This window comes from Syngnathus floridae, chromosome 15 (assembly GCF_059516105.1).
Source record: "Syngnathus floridae isolate MCC-2025c chromosome 15, RoL_Sflo_1.0, whole genome shotgun sequence".
NCBI classification, from domain to species: Eukaryota; Metazoa; Chordata; class Actinopteri; order Syngnathiformes; family Syngnathidae; genus Syngnathus; species Syngnathus floridae.
In genome coordinates, this window is record NC_142427.1 from 9,908,534 (window position 1) to 9,932,604 (window position 24,071).

Here is a 24,071-nt window from a genome sequence, read left to right on the forward strand (position 1 = left end):
AAATACAAATAGTGTACTGACATGTGCATGAATAATTATGACGATTCGGGTCTTCTGCCGGATAACAAAGTAATAATTCCATTTGTGTAAATAACTCAGAAAACTTTACGTGTACTTGACTAAACTGGACGGAAAGACAAGAATGGGTGGTTTATCAAATGATAGAATAAACTTTATTAAAAGAATGTATATGTTAAATATACAAGTTGCATATTTCACATACATTGTAACTTAAGCTTTTTAAATTTGTCTACCATTTATATAGTGTCCAAAAACTCTTTCATTTCATTGTCAATCTGCTACATAGTTTTTGAACACAGGTTACAGAAATAAAAAAAAAAACACATATTAAAAAAAAATGTTTATTGACATCAGAAGCAATTTAAACTTTAACAATAAACGAGGCACCCCCCCATATCTTCTCATGTTGCTATGACAGTGGTACGTACGCAAGATCAGTAAGTGATACGTCAACGGCGATAAAATCAAAACACAGAAAAAACCCCAGAAACACTAACATTTGTCATTTTTTTTTTTATGTGCTGTGCACATCTAGCTAAGCTAAATACTGTAAGCCTCGACCCGCCGGACGAGGATTCAGAGGAGAAAGAAAAGCAATAGGACACGGACACCAGACGTGTAGTGTTAACTTTACAAAAAGGAGAAACAAACTGTACAGCATAAAAACAAGTGATATACACAGCCTCTTTCTGCATTTTAAGCTTGCCCCCCCCCCCAACCCCTTCGCTCGCCCCTCAGATGCAACTAATGGATTTGCTTTTTTTGTAAGTGATGTGTGTGTACACGGGGCATCTTAAATGCTTTACAAACGACATCATCACCATCGCCGCCCGCAATTACTCGTCATCCTCGTCCTCATCCTCGTCATCTTCCTCGTCGTCGTCATCGTCGTCGTCATCGTCTTTCTCCACCACCTTGGCTGCTGGTTTGGGCGCCGGGGCGGTGCTGCCCGGCTTGCCCTTGGCGCGGTACGCCGCCACGTCCTAAAACGTGACAATGATTAGTCACCAATTATGCTCTTAGACCAATTTTTGGGCATCTCTGATGAATGATTTTTTTTAAACTTTTTTATTTTAATAAAAAATATCATTTTGGGGACACAGGTGCGGTCTCACCTTCTCATACTTCTCCTTCAGCTTGGCCGCCTTCTTCTCAAAGGGCTGCTTGTTCTCAGCCGAGGTTCCGTTCCACATCTCGCCCAGCTTCTTGGCTACATCGCCGATGGTCAGGCCGGGAGTCTCGCCCTTCACCTTGGGGCGATACTCGGAGCAGAAGATGAAGAAGGCGGACCTGTGAGAAGAGTGGTCCGTTAGCTTGCAAATTTTTTTCCCGAGGGTCTATCTCCTCTGTCTTGGGCGGAGCGGTCTCACTTACGGGGGCCTCTTGGGGGCATTGGGGTCCTTGAACTTCTTCTTTTTGCCTCCGTGGGCCGGCACGTAGTTCATCATCTCCCGCTCGTAACGAGCCTTGTCTAACTTGGCCAGGTCCTCAAACTTGCCCTTCTCCTTGGCCGACATGGTCTGCCACGTGGGAGTAGAGCAAAGAGAAAACCTTTAGCCACAATACTTTAGCAAACACTGTGCTGACAACCTTTGTAGTAAAGTTTAAAACAGACTAGCTGCAGAATGCACTAAATATATTTCTCGCATACTAAGTCAAAATGATGAGCAATTCAAAACTTTAAAATTATGCATACAAACATGTGTCACTTGTCACTGTTGACGACGGTTGGTCAATGCTCTAACCAGATGGATGACAAAAAACATTTGATTTCTATTAAACCCATTAAAAAAATTATGAGATTTTTTTGGGTGAACCGACCCCCCCCCCAAATTTTTAAACTATGCAAGTTACATGTGGGGCCCACTGCTGCACTGAATTTATAATAAGCCTGCCCCGAATTTAAATGTATTTATGAATCCGAGCCATCCATACCAGTTACCCATCCCTGATATAATATTCTGGGAAGATCACACTGACCCTAAAAAAAGTTAAAATAGGTGCACAGAATATTTGAAGTGCAGCAATCTTTGCCAAATTCCAAATCCTAAATGTTGCCATCCAAATCCAAGCCAGTTAAAAAAAAAAAAAAACTGTCAATCATTCAGCGAGCGCATGTCAAATGGACCCAGCGGCGCGGTCGCTCTGGTACCTTCCATCTCTCTGAGCACTTCTTGGAAAACTCGGAGAAGTTGACAGAAGCGTCGGGATGCTTCTTCTTGTGCTCCTCCCGGCACGTCTGCACGAAGTAGGCGTACGAGGACATCTTGCCCCTGGGCTTGGACCGGTCTCTCCTCATCGTGGTCCGCGGGAAAACACCTGAAGCCAAACACTAAATCTGCAAGCCGAAAATGGCAATTAGAAGTGCGTCTAATGTGGACGATAATGAATGATGGATTGCGGGGTGGGGAAAGGTGGTGCGCAACTGGTCTGATAATGGAAATATGTATTCATTAATTATGGCGACGTATTCATTAAAGCGCGGAACAAAGCGCGCACACATAAACACACTTTGTGATGCGGGTATTTCTTTGCGTTGACGTGCGAAGCTACGATCAAAACAAATCCGGCTCCGCTCACATCACACACTTGAAAAGAAAACAAACCACACATAAAAGGTTTAATTTATTATAAAACTCTTGTCCCAGCAAATCTTCATTTTTCGAAAGAAAAAAAAATGTCATTTTTTTTTTAAATTTCAATTTAATTTTTAATTATTATTTGTTAAAATGTCGCCATAAAAAGCGGCGGAAAGTTGCGTGAAAGGAGGAGTGGTCGGCGAGTTTGGTGGTCGTGACGCTCGGGCAGGTCGGAAAAAGAGGTCAGACAACAACGACGACGGCAGCGTTATTTCTTCTTCCATTTTGTGAAAATGGCCTCGCGATGAAAGAAAGTGCCCCTCAAATGTCTCCTTCCGCCCTGCCGCGAGCTCTCGGGGTCCCGACGATGGCTTCGTTGCGCTGCCCGCTGTCCCGGTGCTCTTCCTTCACCGGCAGCCTCTTCCATTGGTTTGCATTGGCTTGCGTTTGAACGGCTCCTAATGGCCGCTCTCGTCTTCATGGAGGGAATATGGCTGGCTGGCTCCCTTCTCTTTGTGTCAGTGGCGGCGGGGGCAGCCCGAGACTCGGCTCGCTTCGGACGCCCGCAGCGCGGTCCCGCCGCGCCGTACGGAGCTCTGTGAGGCACTGTCGGCACCGCGAAGGTCCTGTCTAGTATTCGCCGCTGTCGGGCGCATCGCTTGCGTGTTCCGCGGGCGGAAAAAGCCGCTTGGAAAAAGTTGCTTGTCGCCGTTGTGCGCGACGCTCGCCTTGTTTCCTACGCGAATACAGTCAGCCATTACAGTAAAGCGCAGCTTGCGAGGAGCCTCGTCCTTTTTTCTTTTCTTTTTTTTCCCCTAAACACCATTTTGAAGGCCAAGGGAGTCGAAAAACACACAAACGGGTGTCTTTTTCACGCCTTTCTTTCTTTTCTTCACTTTTCCTACATTTTCGTCATGGTTTTATTCCCTGACTTGCGGCGCTGGATAACGTTAACGGCGATTCTACTACCATTGTCGCCAATGACGAGATCTTCTTCTCGGATTTTTGGACGCGACAACCGCAAGACATCCAAACTCCATTTTGTACACGCGACATCGGAAAATTTGTTAAAATTTTTCGCCTTGGTCAAATCTGCAGTTTACCGTCGAGTTTGCCCGACGCGAATATTTCGATTTGTTCACATTTACCACCGCGGCTGGTCCCAGCCACTCTTTAACCTTCTGCCTGGATTTGTCGTCTATTTTTCTGCGATTTTGACACGACAAGACGTCGAGCAACTATCAAAGCCGAGTGGGAGGCCAGCTATTCCCGATCGCCCCGCGCGTCCCGGTGTTAAAAGCCTCAAAATGCTGCCGCGTGCGGTACTTACCGAACGACTGTGACTGGGCTCTCAATGCACGGCAATGGCTGTTGTGTGAGGCTATACGCAGTATCTTCACTCCTCCGTTCTCTAACATTACTCTCGACGGAGGTCCCACGCCATTGGTCGGCGCTCGGGTTGACGCTCCGCTGATTGGCCGCGGACTTTTCATTGTCCTAATAGAAGACGAGCGGTGATTGGTAGATGGTGTTGCGACGTCACGGAGCTTTCCGGGGGCGCGTGGATATGAAAATATTTGTGTGGGAGCAGAGCACGCCGGAGCTGCTCGCACTGCTGCTACTGTGTACTCAACGTGAGGGTTTGCCCGGCTCTTCTCTCCACTGTGACCGAGTGGAAGAGGCGAAGCGATCGGGCCGGGAGTTGAGCCCGCCGTGGGGGCGCACCCTAGTCACAGAGACCCCTGGCTACCATCTATTCTTTCCACAAAAGACCTGAGGTGGCTAAAGTATTGTCATTCTGTACTTGAGTCGGAGTACAGATACTTGTGTAAAAAAAAAGAATAAAAGGAAGGGATGACTCTGCAATAAAAAATGAATTGATTTGAAGGCTTACCGTGTCCTGTGATTGAATGGCGACCAGTCCAGACTCCATCGGGTACCCCATCATTTGCCCTGAGTCACCCACACACGCCACCCATGAGCTTCATCCACAATCCTAATTAAGGAAGAAAAGATAGATAGATAGATAGATAGATAGATAGATAGATAGATAGATAGATAGATAGATAGATAGATAGATAGATAGATAGATAGATAGATAGATAGATAGATAGATAGATAGATAGATAGATAGATAGATAGATAGATAGATAGATAGATAGATAGATAGATAGATAGATAGATAGATAGATAGATAGATGCGGGCTGATGTTTGCGCATGCTAATGCGCTCGCCTGAATTGTAATATATGCAAATTTTTTGATTCGTCATGATGAGGAAAAAAAGGGTCTCATCTGGGATAGGCGATGGGGGCGTTGTCTGATTCCGTGATGCATCGCCCCTGTGCTCACCAAAAAACATTCCGTCTCCTGTTTTTTCTTGAAATTGGTCGTTGTCATCAAGTTTTTTCTTCACAGCAAAATATGTCGCTGGGACTGGGAGGCAGGTTAACGTTTCCTTCCGCTTGGTGTCACTTTGGGAAAACTTCTTGAAAGCCTTGCACACAGAACAAAAAAAAATAAAAAAAATTCAAGTTTGATATCTAGTTATTTATTGCAGCCCGAAAATGAACGCAAATTTGAGATCCCTGCTGCCATGACAATCTTCTATGCTCGTTTTGGAGCGACGTCAAAGTCATCACTGTGGAACAAACCGTCAGTGATCGTGGTTTGACAGGGAATATAAATAGTGTGGCACACGCGACAGGAAGCACGACGTTTCCAGCGCGACTAAATCGGTCAAGGCTGCTTTCGGCACTTTTTCCACACGCCGGCTTATTTTCATTATTTGAGGATGAGTTTGGCGACTTTTAATTCAAAAGCTCTAACGGTATGTATTATTTGAAGTTGCTTTTGTTTATTACTAGGCTTCGACTCGTACTGCCGCGTGCGTGCTAGCGTGCTAGCATGCTAACCGGCAGGTGCAGCACGCCCTCTTTGTCTTATTTAGACAAAAGTGCGATATATATTGGTTCATAACATTTTATGGTAGGTGATAAGAACACAAGGCAAGTTTCTAGTTGGTTGTAGAGTAGATGTCAATCATAAACCTACTTAAAGGTACACTCAGGACAACTCATTCGTTCTATGATTACCTGTAAAGTTAATGTGACTTTTGAATGTCCAACTATTGAATGTCTCATTGCCTTTCTGTTACTTACTATCCTCTAGTTACCTGGGAGGTGAGCCAGGTTGTCATGGTGATACTGCTGGAATGGCAGCGGGCAGCATCAGCAGCAGCGGCGGACCTTGGGAGGAGCGGCGCTGTAGCAATGCCTGGTGAAGACGCCGGTTCGGGGGCTCTTGCCTCCCCACCGGTGGGGTATTTGGGAAAAGTCAGTGTGAGCCCTTGGTTGCTCTCCTCTCAACTTGCTTGTCACCTGCGCAAAGCTGAATTGTGGTTGACCACCACTGTGATCAACAGTGCCATTCTCAATTATAGTCTGAGAAATCTTGGACTTTGACGTGGCTTATTAAACACGTTTAAAGAAGACAGATCAAAAAGACAATATGGAAATCTTTGGTAAAAGGCGAAAGGTTCAATTTTAGCGGAATATGAAAAGTGTGTGAAGCATAACTATTTTCCTAAGCTTATGATTATTCTAGAATTTCCAAAAAGGTACCACACAAAGGTCTTATGAATAACACGCTAGCAACCAAAATAGCACATTTTTGCCCCATATTGTGTTTTGATACTCATATTTTATGAATGAGACCTCTTAAACAGACTCGAGCTGTTACATTTTCACAAAGAGAAGGCTTGGAATACCTTTGCATCTGTCGGTAATTCCTGAAATGCTGTGTTGCAAGGTCCAGGAGAGGGCAGCGTCTCTGGACCAATGCCCGTGGTGCGCTTCCAAAGGTCGGCGCTCGTCCCTGCGCCTGTACCGCCTCAACCTGCACGAAACGGTCACGCTGTGCGTTGAGCCTCAGGTCAGCCGCCGGCCGCTCTGTCAACATTTGTAATTTAGCCGCTAATCCTGTTTGGGCTCCTCTCCACAGTGCCTCTTTCCTCTGGTCGGCCGTCCTCTGGAGGATGTTTTGTCGAGTTTGATCCCGTCGGAGACGGCAGCCGGCAACAGGAAGAGAAAGACTTTGTCAAACAAAGACGACTGCGAGGAAGTCAAAGCCAAGCGTCTGCGCTCCCGCCAGTCATATGCACGAAGCTCGCTTCAAAATGGCCACTGTAACGAGCTGTCCAGCGGGGGGTCTCATCCGCCCCAAGGCTGCCTTCCTTATCAAACGCCCGCCTCTGGACGTGAGTGCCGGCCGCCAGAGGAAGAGCCGCCTTCTTCGTTGAACTTGACGCCACAGACAGATGAGCACAATGGCGACTTGGACTCGTCCGACCGGGCTCCCGAGGGACCGGGTGACGCTCCCAAAGAATCAATTGCCTCTCCGGGGGAACCTGTAGACGCCCGCGAGGAAGCCGTCAGCTCTCCAGGAGGATGCGTCGACATAACGGCGGAAACTGGCGAAGAATCCGTCGACGAACTTGTCGGTGCGGCGGGGAAGGCCCAAAGCGGCACGCCGGGGCATCTCTTCTGGAAGAATGCTCACAACCTGTGCTGGCTGGACGTCCTGCTTGTGGTACTGGTCAACTGCCAGAGCCTGAGGAGGCGCAAAGCCCAGCACGAGCCTCAGCGTGCCGCCATCTGGCGCCTCATGAACGGCTATAACAGCGTGTGCCGCACCCTCCAAGCAGAAAGCGGTGAGTGATGGCGCCAGAAGAAACTTTTTGCCCAAAGGGACTCTACTCACATCTCTCTCTGCGCGTAGATGGTGAAGCGAGAGTGCAGTGCCGCACCGACGAGCGTCTGCAGAGCCTCAGGGCGGCTGTCTTCGAGTTGTTGCAGCCGCGGCTGCACTGCCAACTCGGTAAGCGCCGCCTTCGTTTTGGAGCTTTGAAGGAAATGTCACTACATCCTCACCTGCTGTTTTGCATAGGCCAGGAGGAAAGTCCCGTGTTCGCTCTGCCCCTCCTGCTGGCGGCCGACTCGTGGGCGGAGCCTCTCTTCCGGACCACCTTTCGCTGGGAGTTTGAGTGCACAGAGTGCAAGACGGTTACTAGGGAAAGGTCAGTTCAGGTCCATTTTCTTAATCTGTCATCTGAAGATTGAAAAAATGAACATTCAACAGCATTTCACTCGTTTTAGAGTCACCAAAACGCTCACCACATTCACCGAGTTGGTGCCGGATTGGCACCCGTTGCGCGCCACCCACTTGGGGCCGTGCAACGCCTGCGGCGCCCGCCATCAGCGCAGGAGCATGAAGCTGGAACGGTAAGTGCTTAAATCGGTGCCAATCAAATTTTTTTTTTTTTTGCTGACCTGTTGATATGTGGCGCTGCTGCAGGGTGGCTGCGGTGTTGGCGCTGCACTTTGTGGAGGGCGTGCCGCACAGCGACGTGGACGCGTTCACCTTTAACCTGGAGGGCCGCACGCACACCGTCACGGCGCTCATCCAGTATGATCGGCGGGTGGAGCATTTTGTGGCCTGGACGCGCACACCCGAAGGTAAGCAGACAAGCCCGTTTCTGTACGACAGTTTTTTTTTTTGGGTGTCCTCTTGGAGTCGCCCTCCTTGTATCTAAAGTTGAGCTTGCTCTCGTTTGAACTTGGCTCCTTCTTGTTCTTCAGGCTCCTGGCTCGAGTTTGATGACTTGAAGCACCCACAGAGCGCGCTCCATGCCAAGCTGCCCGTTCCTGCTCAAGAAATGCATATTCTGTTTTGGGAAACGGAGGACAATTCTATCGGCTCGGAAGCGTGTTCGCCATCCAGTACGCGGCCGGATTCCCCGCCTTCCCAAAGCTTAGTTCTGGATCGAGAGGAGAACGCCTCGATGGTGGGAGATTGCGGCGACGTGTCCATCGGCTCCGCCACGCTGCTAAGCGCCTTCAACGGGCTGTCCCACGACGACATCGTCACGCTCACCCTGACAGAGGTGGGTTGGAAAACTTCTTATTCTGTGAGAACTCACTTTCCTCCAATCGACTGAACCGAGTGCTCACAACATTTCCGCTTGCAGGTCGGAGCCGACACACTGACGGATCACCAAGCACTTCTGGACTGCACGCCGGATAGCTCCGAAGACCCTCCGCAATTGATCCAGTCCAGCGACCCCACAGACAAAGATCCCGATTATGACCCCGCTTTGAAAGAAGGTCCGAGGAGAAGCAGCAGAATCTCCAAAGTCAGACCTAAACGCAACAAAAAGGATGCTAAGGCCAACACGGCGCCACCACAGGAAGCCAACGATCGAGATAGCTGCCCAGCTCAAGGTGGCACGCTGATCCAAGCTAGCCCCGCACCCGCTGAAGCCTCCGACCCGCCGCAACAAATTGTCCAGAGGGCGTCGCCCGAATCCTCCACTGGACCACAGTCGCCACCTTTGAACTACAACTCCCGCTGGTCCTTCCTGATCAGCCAACATCTTGCCAATCAGAGGCCAAGCATCAGCAAGCCCCCTCCTGCACCTGTCCCTCGTGTGAAATCCCTTCCCAGTCATTCCACACCCACTCCCGCCAGGAGGCCGCCCGCTCCCAAACCTCAGCCGCTACGTACAGAGGACAGCGACGGGCATCCCCTGAAGGCCGCCGAGACGTTTGGCGCTTTCGGTGCCGCCGTCCGATCCCCGCCGCCATCGTCTCCAAAGAAAACTTGGCATAGTCAAAGCCAGACGGGGTCTCTCACCCCTCGTCCGCCCGCCATCCTTGGCGACACGGAAGCGCTGCGGTATAAGCTACTGAAGAAGCTGAAGGCCAAGAAGAAGAAACTGGCCAAGCTCAATCAGCTGCTGGCACGTGCGCCTGACAGCGCGGCGCCTTTCAGCATCAGCTCTTCCAGCACGTGCACCTCCGCCTTGCCGGCCGACCTGCCGCTCCCCTCGCCTGACAGTTCGGGCTTTCTGGACGTGCTGGCCTGCTGCCAAGATGGGACTCCCAATACCCCACAGCCGCCAGTGCAAGCTGAAAATTTCCTGGACGAGCTGCTGTCGATGACGCCGGTGGCAACGGAGGCTCAGCAAGCGATGGAGGATGAGACCCTCAGAGAACTGGAACTTTTACTCTCATAGGAACACACACCTGACCCGGAAATACTCTGGATCCTTTCTAGTTCATAGAAACTAAGAAATACAATTATTTAGGGTACCTGTTTGTTATACATTGTGCTGCTTTGTAAGACCACTTGGGGGCAGTATAAGGCAGGTTTATGGTGATGTAACGACTCTCAATAAGCCACGGTATTAGTCATTATTTGTAGAGGATAACAAATATTCAACCATGTGTGTCGCTCTAGCATTTGACAATTTATCCCTATTCTGCCAAAATGGCTTGTGGCTGGTTAGTGTATTAAATGTTAATTTATTTTGTGAAGCACTTCTGAGTATTTCTTTCATAGGTGATTGATTGCAATTTGAAATAGTTAATTCATGTCTATAAAAGCAACTCGATCCTGATGTAATTTTGCTGAATAAAGTACAGTAACGTTTACACTCCGCAATATGTCTACAACTCACCTCAATCAGAGCAGTGTTGGCAGCACGCCGCTTTTCTTTGGAGGCAGCTGTTCCACCTGTTGGTTAAGAGGTATCATTGTTACTTTCAAAAACAAAACTACAATTCTGTTTGTTATAAATTAAGATCCCCCACACACACATGCAACCACCACCTCCAAATAAAACTGCTAATTCAACCAATTTGCTTTTTGAGAAAACGTTTCAATATTTCCCAAATGTTCGTGTAGTAACTGTCCAGTCTAGTAACTGTAATTCGCGGATATTTTCGATTGCCTTGCAACGTGTTCGTTGTTTGTGCTTTTTTTTTGTTTACCAGGTTGTGTTATTGTATTTCTCCCAAAAGCCACGCCTACGTCAGCGCTGATTGGCTCTGTTCCTCAACACTCTCCTACATCGACGCAGATTGGCTGGCAAGGGCAAGCCCCGCCCACTGTCGGAACGCCCTCTCCTCCTTCACCCGAACCGGGAAAGTCATTTGTTCTTTAAAGTGGCAAACGCAAACAAGCGTGAGCTGTCCAGCGTCCACACCGCTCACAAGCACAAAGACAAAGGCCGTTTTGATTTATCCACTTTTTAGCTCAGGAATTAATCCTTTAAGATTATACTGAGTGAGGCAGGTTGTTTTTTTTGCGGATCGACGCCTTCATGTGCTGGTAGGATGCCTATGGATGGAACAGGTGGCATTCACTTGTAACAACACGCCACATTCGGGAACCGTCTAATTGCCTTAAGAGGAGCCCAGGAAGTAGCCGGGGACGAGCGAGCGGCACACAGTCATGCCGGTGGCCGAGTGTGAGGTGCTGCCGCCGGAGGGCGAGCCTGACGAGGGCGACCTGCTGCCGGCGGCGGCGGCCACGCTGTGCAGCAGCCCCGCCGCCGACATCCTCAAGAAGTTCTACCACACCAAGCGGGTGGGCAACTACCTGATCGGCAGGAAGCTTGGCGAGGGTTCCTTCGCCAAAGTCAGAGAGGGACTGCACGCGCTCACCGGGGAAAAGGTAACACACGCCTCCCGTTTCGACCGCACCGACACCCGATAGAACTTGATTCGGAATAGTAAGATTAAAAGAAAAAAAGGTGACTAATTTCATTATGACCAAATTCTCTCCCCAAAAGTTTTGATTTCTTCTTTTACTTCAATCTTATGGTATTGATCTGGAAATTTTGGGGAAACTTTTTTTCTTGAAAAAATCAAGCCGAATTTTTAAACGAATTTCATTGTGGGGAGATGAAATGAAATCGGACTTTATGACATCACTTTTTGTCCACCCCAAAAAAGAACAGCCGATTTTCAAAATTGTAATTGAGCTCACTAAGCATAACTCATGTTTTGCTAGATGACATTATTCTATTCCCAAAATCCACAGGTGACGTGTTAGTCGTATACCGGCTGATGACCTCACGGCCGCTGACGTTTGTTGTTTTGACAACATTGCGTCTTTCTTCTCGCTCCTTTGTGTGCGCGTGCGTCGCATGGCAAACGGGAGGGGAGGGGCGGTGTCATGTGCGTGTATGTGTGATTAATGGACCTGATCAAGATTCTGCTGAAGGCCACTCGTTGACTTTCCTTTGTCTGGGACGCGTGGACACGTCAACAGGCGTGAAGGACAGTCCTTCACTTGCCTTTGTCGGTGGCCTCAACACTTAAACTGATTTATTGGCAATTACTTGATTATATTATTGTTCAAATCATTAGAATTTAGGAATGCCACAAGTTGGTGTTTTTTTTTCTTCACAAAGAGATCAAATGTCCTTTTTGAGAGGAAAATTGGAATCTCACAAGAATCTAATAAAAAATCTTTACATTCTAGATTTGTCATATTGACATCAAGCGGTATTATGCCAATAGTCGTATTTTGGTAGAAAAAAAGTTAAAAATGAAAAAAGTAGTTAAATTAAATATGAGATTAAATTGTGTTCACTACGTTAATTTATTTTTTAACACCCCAACAAATTTATAAAAATGGCTTTTGAATCATTTATTCGTCATTATTTATTTTTATTTATTTATTATTATTATTTGTCTGTTTATTTATTTTTCTCCCCCAAATGTAAACGATACTTTTTTCAGGACGTTATCTTGCAAGACGATTTGAAATTTCTATTTCAGTGTGATTATTACGGCATTTCTTGTCTTCCTCTATTGTGCGCGGCTACGCAATCCATCAACGTCAGGGGAGCGCGTTGTCGAGGAGCCGCTCGCTCACCTCGTGGAGCTTGCTGCTCTCTTTGTCTCGGATGATGCAAACGGATGCAATGGCGAGGCGAGGCGAGGCGAGACGAGCTGGGAGGGGAGGGGGCGGGCGGGCGGGGCAGAGGGTTTATTGTCGCTGGTAGCATCCCTGGAAAGTGCACATTTAACACCACGCGTGGAGAAAAGTGAGGCGAGGCGTTCACGTTTTGGAGGTCTGTCGTGTAACCCACTTTCGTGTTTTGCTCCCACCCCCACCCTTTTTTTTTCTGTCTGAGGGGAGCCCAGTAAACAAGTGAACCCCACCCCTCAAAAGCCCCCTGGCCGGCAGGCTGGGAACCCCCCGCTCGCTCCCCCACCCACCCACGCTGAAAATAAGCCCCCCGCTATCCATTCAACGCATTGCTATTTTAATACGCACCACCTTGCAATTTACAAATGAACACAACTAGGAATACGATCCATTAAATAAATAAATAAATACACAACATGGGCTAAATTGACGCTTCATGATTTGGTGGGATCACCTGTCACCGCTGATTTATCACAACCACCACTTGGCTCGACGAAAATAAATCTAACAACTGGAAATAGTCCAGATTAAAAAAAATCCACAGCAGGCACAATTACATGTTTAAAATGCCAGTTGTTTTTGATAAAGGCCATCTTGCACAACAACAAGAACTAATCCACCAAATCAGGCTCCAGTATTCAATTGATGCAATTCACCGCTTGTGTGCACAACGGGAACAAAAAAGACATTTAAGGAACAATCCCCCAAATCGTTCAAGGTGCTTTTCTACGATTTTCAAACGGAAGTAGAAGAAGGCCAAGAACCGCGCTACTCAAATTCCATTTGGAGGCGAGTGTACACGCAAAGACAGAAAGGACAAACAGCCGAAGGGCGGCGCGTCCGCTCACCGACGTCATTAACGAAGATGATTTGCGAGCGGTCGGGACCCAAGTCGTGTTCTTGAACCCGCGTCTAGACGAGGAGGAACGACGGCGGGGGGAATGTTAACGACGGTTTGCCACGTCGTCCTCCAGGACGTTCTGTACTGAAACGCGCGTGTTGACCCCCCCCCCCCCTCCTCGGTCACTTTCAGTGCCAGCTGCAAAGAAACCCAAAGCAAGGTTCTCATCAGCTGTTCCGCAAGCCACAAGTGCAAATTCCACGACGAGATGGAAAAAAATGCCAACGAAACAAGCCCGACTAATAAAAGACCCCAAGTTAATTCTCGATTCTAATTAGGACTGAAACTAAGGTTGATTTTATTGATCATTTTTTCTTTTCAACGAATCCAATGGAAAGCATTTGAAGTTATTTTTTTCCTGACGGTTTTGGGTAACGTCTCGTCCGACAGGTGGCGGTGAAGGTGATCGACAAGCGCAAGGCCAAGAAGGACTCGTACGTGACCAAGAACCTTCGTCGCGAGGGCCACATCCAGCAAATGATCCGCCACCCCAACATCACGCAGTTGCTGGACATCCTGGAGACGGAGAACAGTTACTACTTGGTGATGGAGCTCTGCCCCGGCGGGAACCTCATGAACCGCATCTACGACAAGAAGCGGCTGGACGAGCGCCGCACGCAGAAGTACATACGCCAGCTGGTGCTGGCCGTCGAGCACTTGCACAGGGCCGGCGTGGTGCACAGGTGAGGCTTTGGAATTCTCGCCTCGCACCTTGGAATTTCCACTTACGTCATGTGGCTTTTGTGTCGCAGAGACCTGAAGATTGAAAACCTTCTACTGGACGAGCAGGATAACATCAAGCTCATCGGTAAAAAAAGAAAATCACGTTTGCTTTCGGAAAGCTGAGAAATAACGACCGAAACTTTTCAGATTTCGGGCTGAGCAACTGCGCCGGCATCTTGGGCTATTCGGATCCCTTCAGCACCCAGTGCGGAAGCCCCGCCTACGCTGCCCCGGAACTCCTCTCCAGGAAGAAGTACGGACCCAAAGTGGACGTCTGGTCCATGTGAGTTTCACGACTCGGGCTCCATTTAAATGAGAGCGAGCGACAATTAAGCTAACATTTTTGTGGTGACCCGCAGCGGCGTCAACATGTACGCCATGCTAACGGGCACGCTACCGTTCACCGTGGAGCCCTTCAGCCTACGAGCCCTGCACCAGAAGATGGTGGACAAGGAGATGAACCCTCTGCCTCCCTCGCTCTCCACAGGTAACCCTTGGGGCTTAAGCCGCTTGCGTAATTAATAAAAGCTTACGTGCGCTCGCTCTTGCGCAACATCCACAAGGGTAAGGATAGCTTGACCCGTAAGACGTTTTGCGTCGCCGGGTTATCTGCCCATCCTTTTCTGTTTCATGGCAGGAGTCCAAATAAAGTGGTTGATTTTCCGTTATGTTCCCAGCCGCCATCTGCCTGCTCAAGAAGCTCCTGGAGCCCGACCCCAACAAGCGTCCCAACATCCACCAAGTGATGGCCGACTCGTGGCTGCAGCTGGCTAACAGAAACACGGGGGCGCCCTACCTCAACAGGTACGGAGGAGGAGGAGCCGCCCGCCTCTTGTGTTTTTCTCCAGTGCTTCTCTCTGAGCGTCAACTCTTTGATAAAGGATCCACATTGAGGAGATCAACCACACGGTGCTCCTGCACATGACGGAGAAGATGGCCTACAAGCACAGCGAGGTGCTCAGCGCCGTGCTCACCAACCGCGCCTGCCACACCCTGGCTGTCTACTTCCTTCTCAACAAGAAGATGAAGAGGCTCTCCAAAGAGTACCGGGTAAGTCAGCTGGAGGAGCATTCTCAGCGGTGGCCTTTGAGACAATTTGAAGGAATATATTGCGTCCGTCCTCAGGAGATGCAGTTCCAGGAGAAGAAGAAGGGCGACAAGCCCAAGAACGAGTACTTCCAGACGCAGTGGCGCAAGCACGTGGACAAACTGACCATCCCGCCCAAGCAGGCGCCCGTCTACTTGGCCGTGAGCAAAGGGCCCAGCAAGGAGAAGAAGCACCGCACCGGTGAGGGGCTCATCTCGGCGTATGCTCTCTGTACTTTTTCTTTTCTTCCCACGCTCGGAGCTAAGTGTTAATGTCGCCGCGCAGGTCTGTTACGCGCTCTGACCGGTGGGCATCGTAATTCGCCGCTGGCGCCGCCGGGCACGGTGGCGTCGTCATCCATGGAGTACCTGGAGATCCAGCCCCTGTTCTCGTCACACACGCCACAACAGCGCCGCCGCCTGGCCACCATGCCGCCCGTCAATAACAGCGGCGGCGGAGCCAGCCCCGAGCACGGCGTGCCGGCCCCGCCCGCGCCCTCGCCCATCGGCATGCACTCGTTCGGCTCGCTCTCCAAGGCCGAGGGCCTGGACGACGCGCCCGCCTCGCCCTGGTACAAGCTGACCAACGGCACCCTGTCACCGCCCCGCCACGTCTCGGCCTTCCAGCCCGACTCGTCCTACCTGAAGAAAGCCACCGTCCCCAGTCCGCCCGTGCTCATCGTCCACCCCCAGCCCAAAAAGAGCGTCTCCGCCGACTGGGGCGGCGGCGGCTTCTTGTCCGACGCCAGCGGAAGCCCGCCCAGCGCGATGGGAAGCCCTCCGGGCTCGGCCTTCAGCCCGCCCAAGTCGGCCTTCAGCCCGCTCAACCCGCCGTCCAACCCGAGCGGAAGCGGCAGCGAGACCGACAGCCCCACGCAGCGCGCCAAGATCCCCTGCGTGGGCGCGGGCCTGGGTTTCAAAAAGAAGACCCAGCTGCAGCCCTTCAGCTTCCGGCCCGAGCAAGTGGTGGAGGAGGTGGTGTCGCCACCGCCCTACCCCATGCAGACTCTACTCTGCGCCTCGGGAGCGCTCAAGACCCTTTGCTGAGACCCTGGACAACCAACTGTGAACTATAAATAACGGACTTAAAAATGGAACTCAAATGTGACTCCCTTAGCAACGACTTCCGAGTTTGACTCTCTTCAGTCCGAACTCACCGAGCAGCAACACAAACGCAACACGAGTCTCAAAACCGAGAACCGCATCCGATCCAGATTCGTCAAGGTTTTTAACAGCGCCTTCTTGTATGATCAGGAAGTCGAATAACAAAAAATGGCCATTCACTTTATGCACTTTTAAGGAAATCCGGATTTATCAGTCTTCAACATTATCCGTCACTTTTTTGGGGTATCGAAAGCAGCGTCTCATTTTCTTTAATTAACATTACGCTGCTCGTCTTCCAGTAGCTAAAGCGGAATTTCGACTCGCGGGGGGTGGGGGGGGGGGCACTTGGGACGACTCTACCTCCACACATGTATCCAGCCAATAAATGACGCGCTTACAAAGTGAGCCGCCACCGACCCATTCGCACCAGCTAACCCGCCTCTTCCCCCGTCCCTGCTTGATTTGACGTCCGCTACTTGTTTTCGGGACGGGAAAACCAAAACGGTGAAGCGCAACCGAACGCCGCTGACCTCACGCTCCCCTAGACGAGCTCCGTAGGTGCCAAGTTTTATTCGATTTTATGGAGACGGCGATTCCGTCCCGGCTTTTTGTACTAGTTTACGTCCGTCGTTTTCCACATGAATTTACAAACTGTTACGCAATTTGAAGTTTGTAGCCAAATGGAAGTGCAAAGGAAGTCAGGAAAATCGTGTTGGCAATTTAAATTGGCAAACTAGAATATTGTCAAAAGTCCTTTTTGTGTGCAATAGTCTGAAGCGTTTACGGCGATGACCAAAAACCAGTATTTGCCAAGATGGGGAAAAACCTGTAAATAAGTTTTTTGGGGGGCTCGGCACTGTTAAGCACCCAAAGGAAACATTGCATGCAATCTTGTCAGTCTGTCGGCAGTCTTTGTACTTTTTTTAATTTTCAAATTGTGTTCATGTCCAAGTCGATGGGCGAAGACTTTTGTAAGATTTTGGAACTTTTGTTGGTTTGTCAAGAGATTTTTATGCTGTATAAAGTTGTTTCAAATATTTCTATTCAATTGCAATTGTGGCATCTTTCTTTTGCAAAACAAGGGGCTCTCCGGGGGGTCACCCCTATTTCACAACCCCCCCCCCCGAAGTCCCCCTCTTGGCTTTGGTGTCATAAACACAAACTGTAGACATTAATCCATTCAGCTGTGTTCCCCGTAAACCTCTTTGGGTCAACACGGGCCAAACCAGACACATGGGGGGGTCAAGGGGCGTGGGATGTCACCCACCAGTCAACACATGGCACAAACAGTCGGTTTGTTTTTAAGCGGATAAAGCGCGACAGGCTCCGGCTGGGGGGGGGGGCGTTTGTTTGGGTGGAAGTGGCAACAAAGAGAGAAAAAAAGTTTGGATTCAGCGGTTAAAAATGAGACTAGATGTGATAAGATAAAAAACGATTTGCTGACTCTTCAAGATCCACATTGCAAGTGTTGAGTGACAAACGGCGAAGATAACAAGCAAGGCACGCGTCGCTAGGCAACCAGCCCGCAGCTAAGCTAGCAGCTAGCGCTATGCAAAACCTAAACGATTAATGGGAGACCGTGAAAGAAGTCGGGTGTCTTACCGGCTGTTTGTCCGCTCTTAGGAGAAGTTTCCAACTTGACGACGACGAGGCGTCTTCCTGTTTGCTGCTAATTATTACTTTCCATCGGTTTCACCTGCGAGTTTCAGTGCGACGTTTTGTCCTTTCGGGTTCCCGTAGTTTTGCCGCCATTTTTGTAGTTCTTCGAAAAGCGCAGCACTGATTTGAGGAGAAAATCGCAACGTTTTGAGAGACGGATAAATTCATTTATTTCAACTTCAACTAAGTACAATATTTTGTGGACAGCCCAGCCTTATTCTTACATTTTTAACAAGTATTTGATTAATTATTAACATGTAAAGCTATTGTCTTATATTATTCATTTAATAGGTTAGGTTAATAGGTTCTTTTTGTTTTATATTTCAGATCGCTGCTGAACCAATGATCGGATTGACACATAGATACAATCAATGATAAACATAATGTAGCTCTACCTACATATGATCCCAAATGATTTTATTCACACACAGAGATGCAGATACACGCATGTATTTATACACACGCGCACAAACAAAGACAGACTCTAACGCAGACACACACAGGTAAGCACAAGGCGGGCTCGGTTGGACAAACAAGCCGATGTTTGCAAATGACGCCTTGGAGCGGTTGGAAAGAAGTTAAGCTTATTTGCAATTAATGCGTGCACACACGCATGCACATACGCACGATGAGATGGTGATTAGTGTAAAGCGTATTTGGGCTTATCAGGGGATGGACACTTTCTTCTTTTCAACAAAAACAAAAACAAAGCCGACAGATGTTTTCAAAAAGCTTTGACTTAGATTGCACGACAATATTGAGCACAACTAATATTTGGATTTGATGCCTCTCAGCTATTGAACTTTATTGTAAAACAAACCAAACCAGTTGAATTACAAACATAAAATAATCAAATCAATAAAAAATACATAGTGTTGGTTATTGTTAAATAGAAATGCAATTGTATTCATTTTGATGAAACCATCTGTTTTTATTTGCTTCGTGAAAAGCATCCCTGTCAAGCAATGTAGCGCTTCTGCCGGCTTTTGGGTGTGGCTGCTCCTGTTGTTGTTGTTTTTCCGCACACAGCATGTTATTGACTCGAATGGCACTAAAAGTGCCAGCATCACCTTTTCAATTCTTCGTGTGCAGTCGAAATTTAAGGGATTTTATTTGACTACTTGTCAAACAGGTGCCAAACCCCTTGAGATGTTTTTTTCCCCTGCTACCCCATGAAAAGTCATGAAAGAGATGCTGAGAGCCAATCAGGCGCCGGTGTCTGTGGCAACAGCTGGAGCTGCCATTGGTCGGCAGCAGCAGGCAGGAGGCGACGCGATTGGCTGACGGAGGCTTCATAGCCTCCATGGCAACATAGGAAGCGGAGAGGAGATGCTGTCTCTGCCTGTATTATTCATTTGGGGGGGGGGAGACGGGGCGAGGGGGTCTTGACGACCCAGATGATTGGTCCAGGCCCCAACTGGTGCAATCAAGGCAGCAAGCTGTGCAATGCGTGCAAAGGACCTCACCTTCTTAAATATGGGGAGGGGGATGACAGAAAAGAGAGGAGTAACTTTTTTTGGTGGTCACACCCAAAATGTCTGGTATCACCTCACATAATGACATCATCCTGAAGCCGGCGTGGTGCCTGTTGCCCCGGCGACCGCTGCAAGGGTAAGGCACGCCGGTTGGATGTGGCGGCAACATTGCGGGATGGGCAGGTCAGGGAAAGGTTGACGGGAGGACGAATGTCTAGCGAGCCTCGCACCGGCTCCGCCTGCATCCTCCTATCGACGCCCGCCGAGACCCCGAAAGCAAAAGTCCATCCGGCCCCAAGCAGATAAGCGCAACGGACTCGTGGGGATTATCCGGATCACTTAAAATGCTTAACACTGTTTTTCTCCACTAATGACAACAACAAAAGGGAGGAGGCGGAGCTTTTTGACACATTTGCATGTGGTTGCTAACCAAAACAGCAGCCACAAAAACGGACTCACGTCCATCCAAGGAGAGCTCGGAGTCCAGGTCGTATACTCACAAAACACACAAAAGGGGCAAAAACTTTGGTGACCGCAGATACATATATAAAACAAAAGACACTTTATTAGCTTAACTGGATAACAAACATAAAGCAACCAAAACAAAAGCTCTCATGATGAAAACGTGGACGCACAAACATGCACGCTGGAGAAGAAAATACACCTCAAAGGAGGTCCGATGTGCTGACGGATGCGATTTGCCCTCCAGGAGGAGGAGGAGGAGGAGGAGCCGGCGTGCTTTTAGGCTCGCCACGCGCTCAGGCCTTGTCCTGAGCAGCGCTCTGCAGCTCCTCCACATGCCGCGCCATGGAAACAACCATCAGCTTCATCTGTGGGGGAGTCAGGTGGGAAATTAAAAGAAGCAGCAAGAAAGGCAGCAAGGTCAATTTTAGAATGGGAGGCAGACACATGCTCAGCCATCGCACGCTAAAGAGGTGTCATGTCAAGGCCGCGTTCCCACAAAAGGACAACGTGGCTCGTCAACACTCTGGCCACTACATTAGGTACAGCTCCTTATTGAAACCATGAGCAATTCATTTCGTGTCCACATGTGCACGCTGAGCACATGCACAACATGTTTTTCTCCTGCTCAGTCTTTTGTCTCTCTGCTGGATGAAGGCTCGACCACGGCGCCCCCTACAGGCCAATCCAAGTACTGATTTCCCCACCAAACAAAGGCCATAAAAAAGGTTAACACCCCACGGACTCAATTTTTGTGGGGTACGGTTATTATAAGATTAAAAGCAAAAACGAGGGGATGTGATGATCATGTGTTGAGATGAGGTCATTTTTATCTTTTTTTTTGTGGCGAAGCTCAGTGGTAAGTTTCCCCAAGTGATGTCATCATGAACAAAGGATGCCATGACATCATTTTTGTCAAGTTCGACTCAGGCGTGGTCAAGCTGGAACAATCCACATTTGTTTTTGTCTTTGTTGTTACCTCAGTCAGCAATTGCTCAACCTGGCTTCTGTACTCGAGGGTCACCAGCTGCTCTTTGGGGCCCTCTGCTGACAACTTCTGGCTCGCCGAGCCCAGCACGTAACTGCAAATATATTAAATATGTTGTTACTGGAGGCCTCTTTCTGTATCTGTTGCAGACATTTTTTTGTTTCTGTTTTCAGCTGTCACGTTTATACAGTGTGTGGCAATTTGCATGCAAGGCAACTTGCCTGTCAATGCGGGCCACGTTCAAGCAGAAGGTGTATCTCTTGTGGTCCAAGTTCTTGGGCGTAGACCTATAGATCATCCCGAGAACTGTCCGGCATCCCACACACAACAAATCCACGATCAGACTGGTATAGGGGGAAAAAATTGACAGGTCTCAGCTTGGCTAATTTCCCATGGTCGGTTTCTGGCATGTGGAAAGAAGATGGATTATTTTGGAAGAAGCCATGCAAGCCTGAGATTGCAACCTCAGAAATCTGAGCTAGACTTGCCAACCACATGAATATGCTATCCTGACGCCAACATGTCTTACCAAAGACAACCTTTGCTGGATTCATGCAGACGAGTCTCCTTAGTGACTAGGACATTGTTGGTGACTCCTGAAAATCAAAACAAACAAGCATGGCGTCAAATGAGGACATTATGGAATCATTCATGGTGGTGCTGATGAATTTTCTACTTTGTCCCTAATCGTGGACGTAGATGGAACCAAGGGACACCAGACTGAGCCATGTAAGATAATACAGGTATGAGTCAGTGACGTCATTTATTTACTTCAGTTGAAGTTGTGGAAAAGACAAAAAAAAAAAAAAACACTTACGCTTGAGCTGAATGTGAGTTTGTCCATCTTGGTTGATGTCCCACGACAAGGAATCCCCGACGGGCAACTTGCATTTGACACAGATGAACACCACCGGACCGTCGTCGTCGTCCTCCTCTTTTGTCACCGTTGCATTAGGACCAAACAGCTTCTCCTCGACGTCGCTGCAGTCCACGCTGAACGTTTGAAACGTATCGTTGAGACTTTTCATGCCGTCCGTGGGTTGTTTAGCCCGCGCCGCCATTTCTGTTTCCGTTTGAATCTTCGCGGCGCAGGCGAGGATAGCGACCAGAAAAGAGATAGTTCACTACCATTTTATTTCCATCTCGGGTGAACGTGGCGGCCTAGGGACATACATCCTCAAATGTAGTTAGAACCGATGGAATAATATTAAATTACTTGTTCATTAATAGTTTTACCTTCCTATTTTGAAATTGTCTCTTTCTAAGAGAGCGGATTTTGAGTAAGAGGTGTAATTTTCTTGAACTAGTATTTCATCTTTGTATCGCAAAGTTGCGGAAGGCGGAAACAATTTTTGTTTTTAATTAATATTTTATGTGTATAAACTTTATTGTATTGACTTAAATACATTAATATACAATTAAATTGATTTATAAATCACGTGTTTAATTCACACAAGTCCTTACAGCATTTGTGTATGAAAAAAAGTTTCTGTCGTCTGATTGGGCAACAACCCGGAAATCTGGAAAAACAACACGGAAGCGTATCGGGAAAATCTATACGTCAACGGCAAGCGCGAAATTGAAAAGCAACACGGAGCTCTTGACATCTGCACATACTTGACTTCTTCAGCCATGTCGCAAAAGCTCCAGAGGGTAAAGAGCCTCGTGTGGCTTCAGGTTCCTTTCGTTGCATTGGTTGGCGTGCTCATGCCGTAACTTTGTTTAGGTGAACCGCTGGCTGGCGGAGGTGTTCGGCGATGAGGCGGTTCCGCAGTTCGAGGTGACCTCTCGGACGGTGGACATTTTGGACCAGCTCGCCGAATCCAGTGAAGCTCGATGCCTACACGGCAGCCTGCTCGCCGAAGACCTTAATGAAAAGGTGGCCGAGTACCAGGCAGATGGTGAGGCAGAAGCCACAACAGTGGAACCCTGATTCAAGTCGATCAAGCTCAACTAAATTGACTTGATGTTCACCGCGTTCCTCCAGCCGCTCACCTCCAGGCCATTCTGCGTGAAGATTTGGGCGTCTCGCTCGCCAGCCTTCCCAAATCCTGCACGGACTACTTATCTTCTCTAGTGGACAGCGCCGTGGTCCTGGCGGTCCGAGACACGTCATTCTCCAGGTATGCGTCGTGGTTACGCCTGCCAGAATGATCCTCCTGCTTGTGGATGCTACATCAGCATGCTAGCCGCTAAGAAGTGACGCTGTGTTCCACAGTTTGACGCTAGCGCTGAACCAGCTGAGCAACGAGCTCCTGGAGGAGGAGAAGTCCGAGACCAAGTTGGACCGGGAGCTCCTCCACCTCAGGAAGAAGCTGAGTGCCGTCTTGGTGCTCAGAGGACAACTGCAGGAGTATGCAAGCTCTTCATGTTCCTCCATATCTTCTGAGAGAATAGGACTTTTATTTTTAAAGTTTCCACTCATCCCTTCCGCAGGGACGTGAGCAAAATGCATCAGGAACAAATGGTGGTGAGCGCCATCACCGAGGAGCGCCAGCTCAACATGGACTTCATCAAAGCCAAGACAGAAGAAATCCAGCACAGACGGGAGGCCCAAGAGGTCGGAAACTCGCATTCCAGAAGAACAAGAAGCGCTATTTTTTTTCCGTTTGAGAAAATGATGCTTTATGCTGCGTCACCAAATTCTCGTGTTATCGATCAGGCTCGGCTTGCTGCCAGGAACATGACGGAGTCGCTCAGCCATCAAGCTTTAGTGCAACTCTCAGCGGTGAGCCCAAGTGACATCATCAAACTTTGCAGATGTTTGTCTCACTCCTGTTGTCTTGCCCCGAGTAGGAAGTGACCGAGCTACAAGCCCAAATCAAAGACCTGAAGAAGGAACTGCAGCCTTTCCTGGACCTCAGCCCGGTTCGTTTGGCTTCCAAGTTTTTGAATTTAAACGACGTTCTTTCATTGGACTTGAACTTTGCTCAAAATGATTTCTTCTACCGCAGAGCCCGTCTCTCGCTCTAGTTAAAATTGAAGAGGCTAAAAGAGAACTGGTAAGCGCTTGGCGGCAAGAATGTCCTCATTTGAACCAAAATTTGGCTGGGAAAGAAAAACTAAAAAAAACTTCCTTTTTACCTTTTCTAGGCGGCGCTCAACACCCAGATGGAGAAGCACGTGGACTTCAAGTGATGCTAAGCAATGAGACCTAAAGGAATGTTATGTACATATTTGACAAATAAAGCCAAAAAATGGACGTGGCCTTGTGTCCCAATTTGTGTGGCTTGAGCACGTTGCCATCGTTCCTATCTCTCTGTTTTTCATTTGCGTCAAGCTAGTGGAGGC

General features: G+C 48.7%; 5 protein-coding genes across 7 annotated transcripts; 3 read left to right on the forward strand and 2 right to left on the reverse strand.

The window, feature by feature from the left end:
- Nucleotides 1–147: 147 nt before the first annotated feature.
- Nucleotides 148–4,086, reverse strand: LOC148386565 (high mobility group protein B1-like). Its single transcript, XM_088398423.1, has 5 exons — nt 3,931–4,086; nt 2,174–2,359; nt 1,396–1,541; nt 1,137–1,311; nt 148–1,004 (listed from the first exon to the last, which is right to left on the reverse strand). Exons 2-5 carry the CDS (start codon nt 2,318–2,320, stop codon nt 858–860), a joined length of 615 nt encoding a protein of 204 aa, XP_088254549.1. The 5' UTR covers nt 2,321–2,359; nt 3,931–4,086; the 3' UTR covers nt 148–857.
- Nucleotides 4,087–5,281: 1,195 nt separating this feature from the next.
- On the forward strand, nt 5,282–10,102 carry uspl1 (ubiquitin specific peptidase like 1). 3 transcript variants are annotated; one of them, XM_088398384.1, is made up of 10 exons: nt 5,282–5,429; nt 5,771–5,934; nt 6,410–6,532; nt 6,602–7,310; nt 7,379–7,477; nt 7,547–7,676; nt 7,756–7,881; nt 7,955–8,115; nt 8,239–8,543; nt 8,628–10,102. In XM_088398384.1, exons 2-10 carry the CDS (start codon nt 5,797–5,799, stop codon nt 9,672–9,674), a joined length of 2,838 nt encoding a protein of 945 aa, XP_088254510.1. In that variant the 5' UTR covers nt 5,282–5,429; nt 5,771–5,796; the 3' UTR covers nt 9,675–10,102. The 3 variants fall into 3 exon arrangements, with proteins under 3 accessions (XP_088254510.1, XP_088254509.1, XP_088254507.1); XM_088398383.1 differs by having other exon boundaries at nt 6,602–6,829; nt 6,866–7,310; nt 7,379–7,676; XM_088398381.1 differs by having other exon boundaries at nt 7,379–7,676.
- A 516-nt stretch (nt 10,103–10,618) lies between these two features.
- hunk (hormonally up-regulated Neu-associated kinase) lies at nt 10,619–17,244 on the forward strand. The gene is made up of 9 exons (XM_088398397.1): nt 10,619–11,116; nt 13,674–13,966; nt 14,036–14,091; nt 14,154–14,289; nt 14,366–14,493; nt 14,684–14,810; nt 14,888–15,056; nt 15,132–15,294; nt 15,379–17,244. Exons 1-9 carry the CDS (start codon nt 10,895–10,897, stop codon nt 16,137–16,139), a joined length of 2,055 nt encoding a protein of 684 aa, XP_088254523.1. The 5' UTR covers nt 10,619–10,894; the 3' UTR covers nt 16,140–17,244.
- Nucleotides 17,245–19,872: 2,628 nt separating this feature from the next.
- On the reverse strand, nt 19,873–21,930 carry mis18a (MIS18 kinetochore protein A). The gene is made up of 5 exons (XM_088398424.1): nt 21,598–21,930; nt 21,310–21,376; nt 21,002–21,124; nt 20,772–20,874; nt 19,873–20,160 (listed from the first exon to the last, which is right to left on the reverse strand). The coding sequence occupies exons 1-5, from the start codon at nt 21,839–21,841 to the stop codon at nt 20,089–20,091; spliced, it is 609 nt and encodes a 202-aa protein (XP_088254550.1). The 5' UTR covers nt 21,842–21,930; the 3' UTR covers nt 19,873–20,088.
- Nucleotides 21,931–22,278: 348 nt separating this feature from the next.
- Nucleotides 22,279–23,982, forward strand: haus1 (HAUS augmin-like complex, subunit 1). The gene is made up of 9 exons (XM_088398420.1): nt 22,279–22,433; nt 22,507–22,681; nt 22,768–22,903; nt 22,999–23,133; nt 23,217–23,340; nt 23,443–23,508; nt 23,577–23,648; nt 23,735–23,782; nt 23,874–23,982. Exons 1-9 carry the CDS (start codon nt 22,413–22,415, stop codon nt 23,916–23,918), a joined length of 822 nt encoding a protein of 273 aa, XP_088254546.1. The 5' UTR covers nt 22,279–22,412; the 3' UTR covers nt 23,919–23,982.
- Nucleotides 23,983–24,071: the final 89 nt, after the last annotated feature.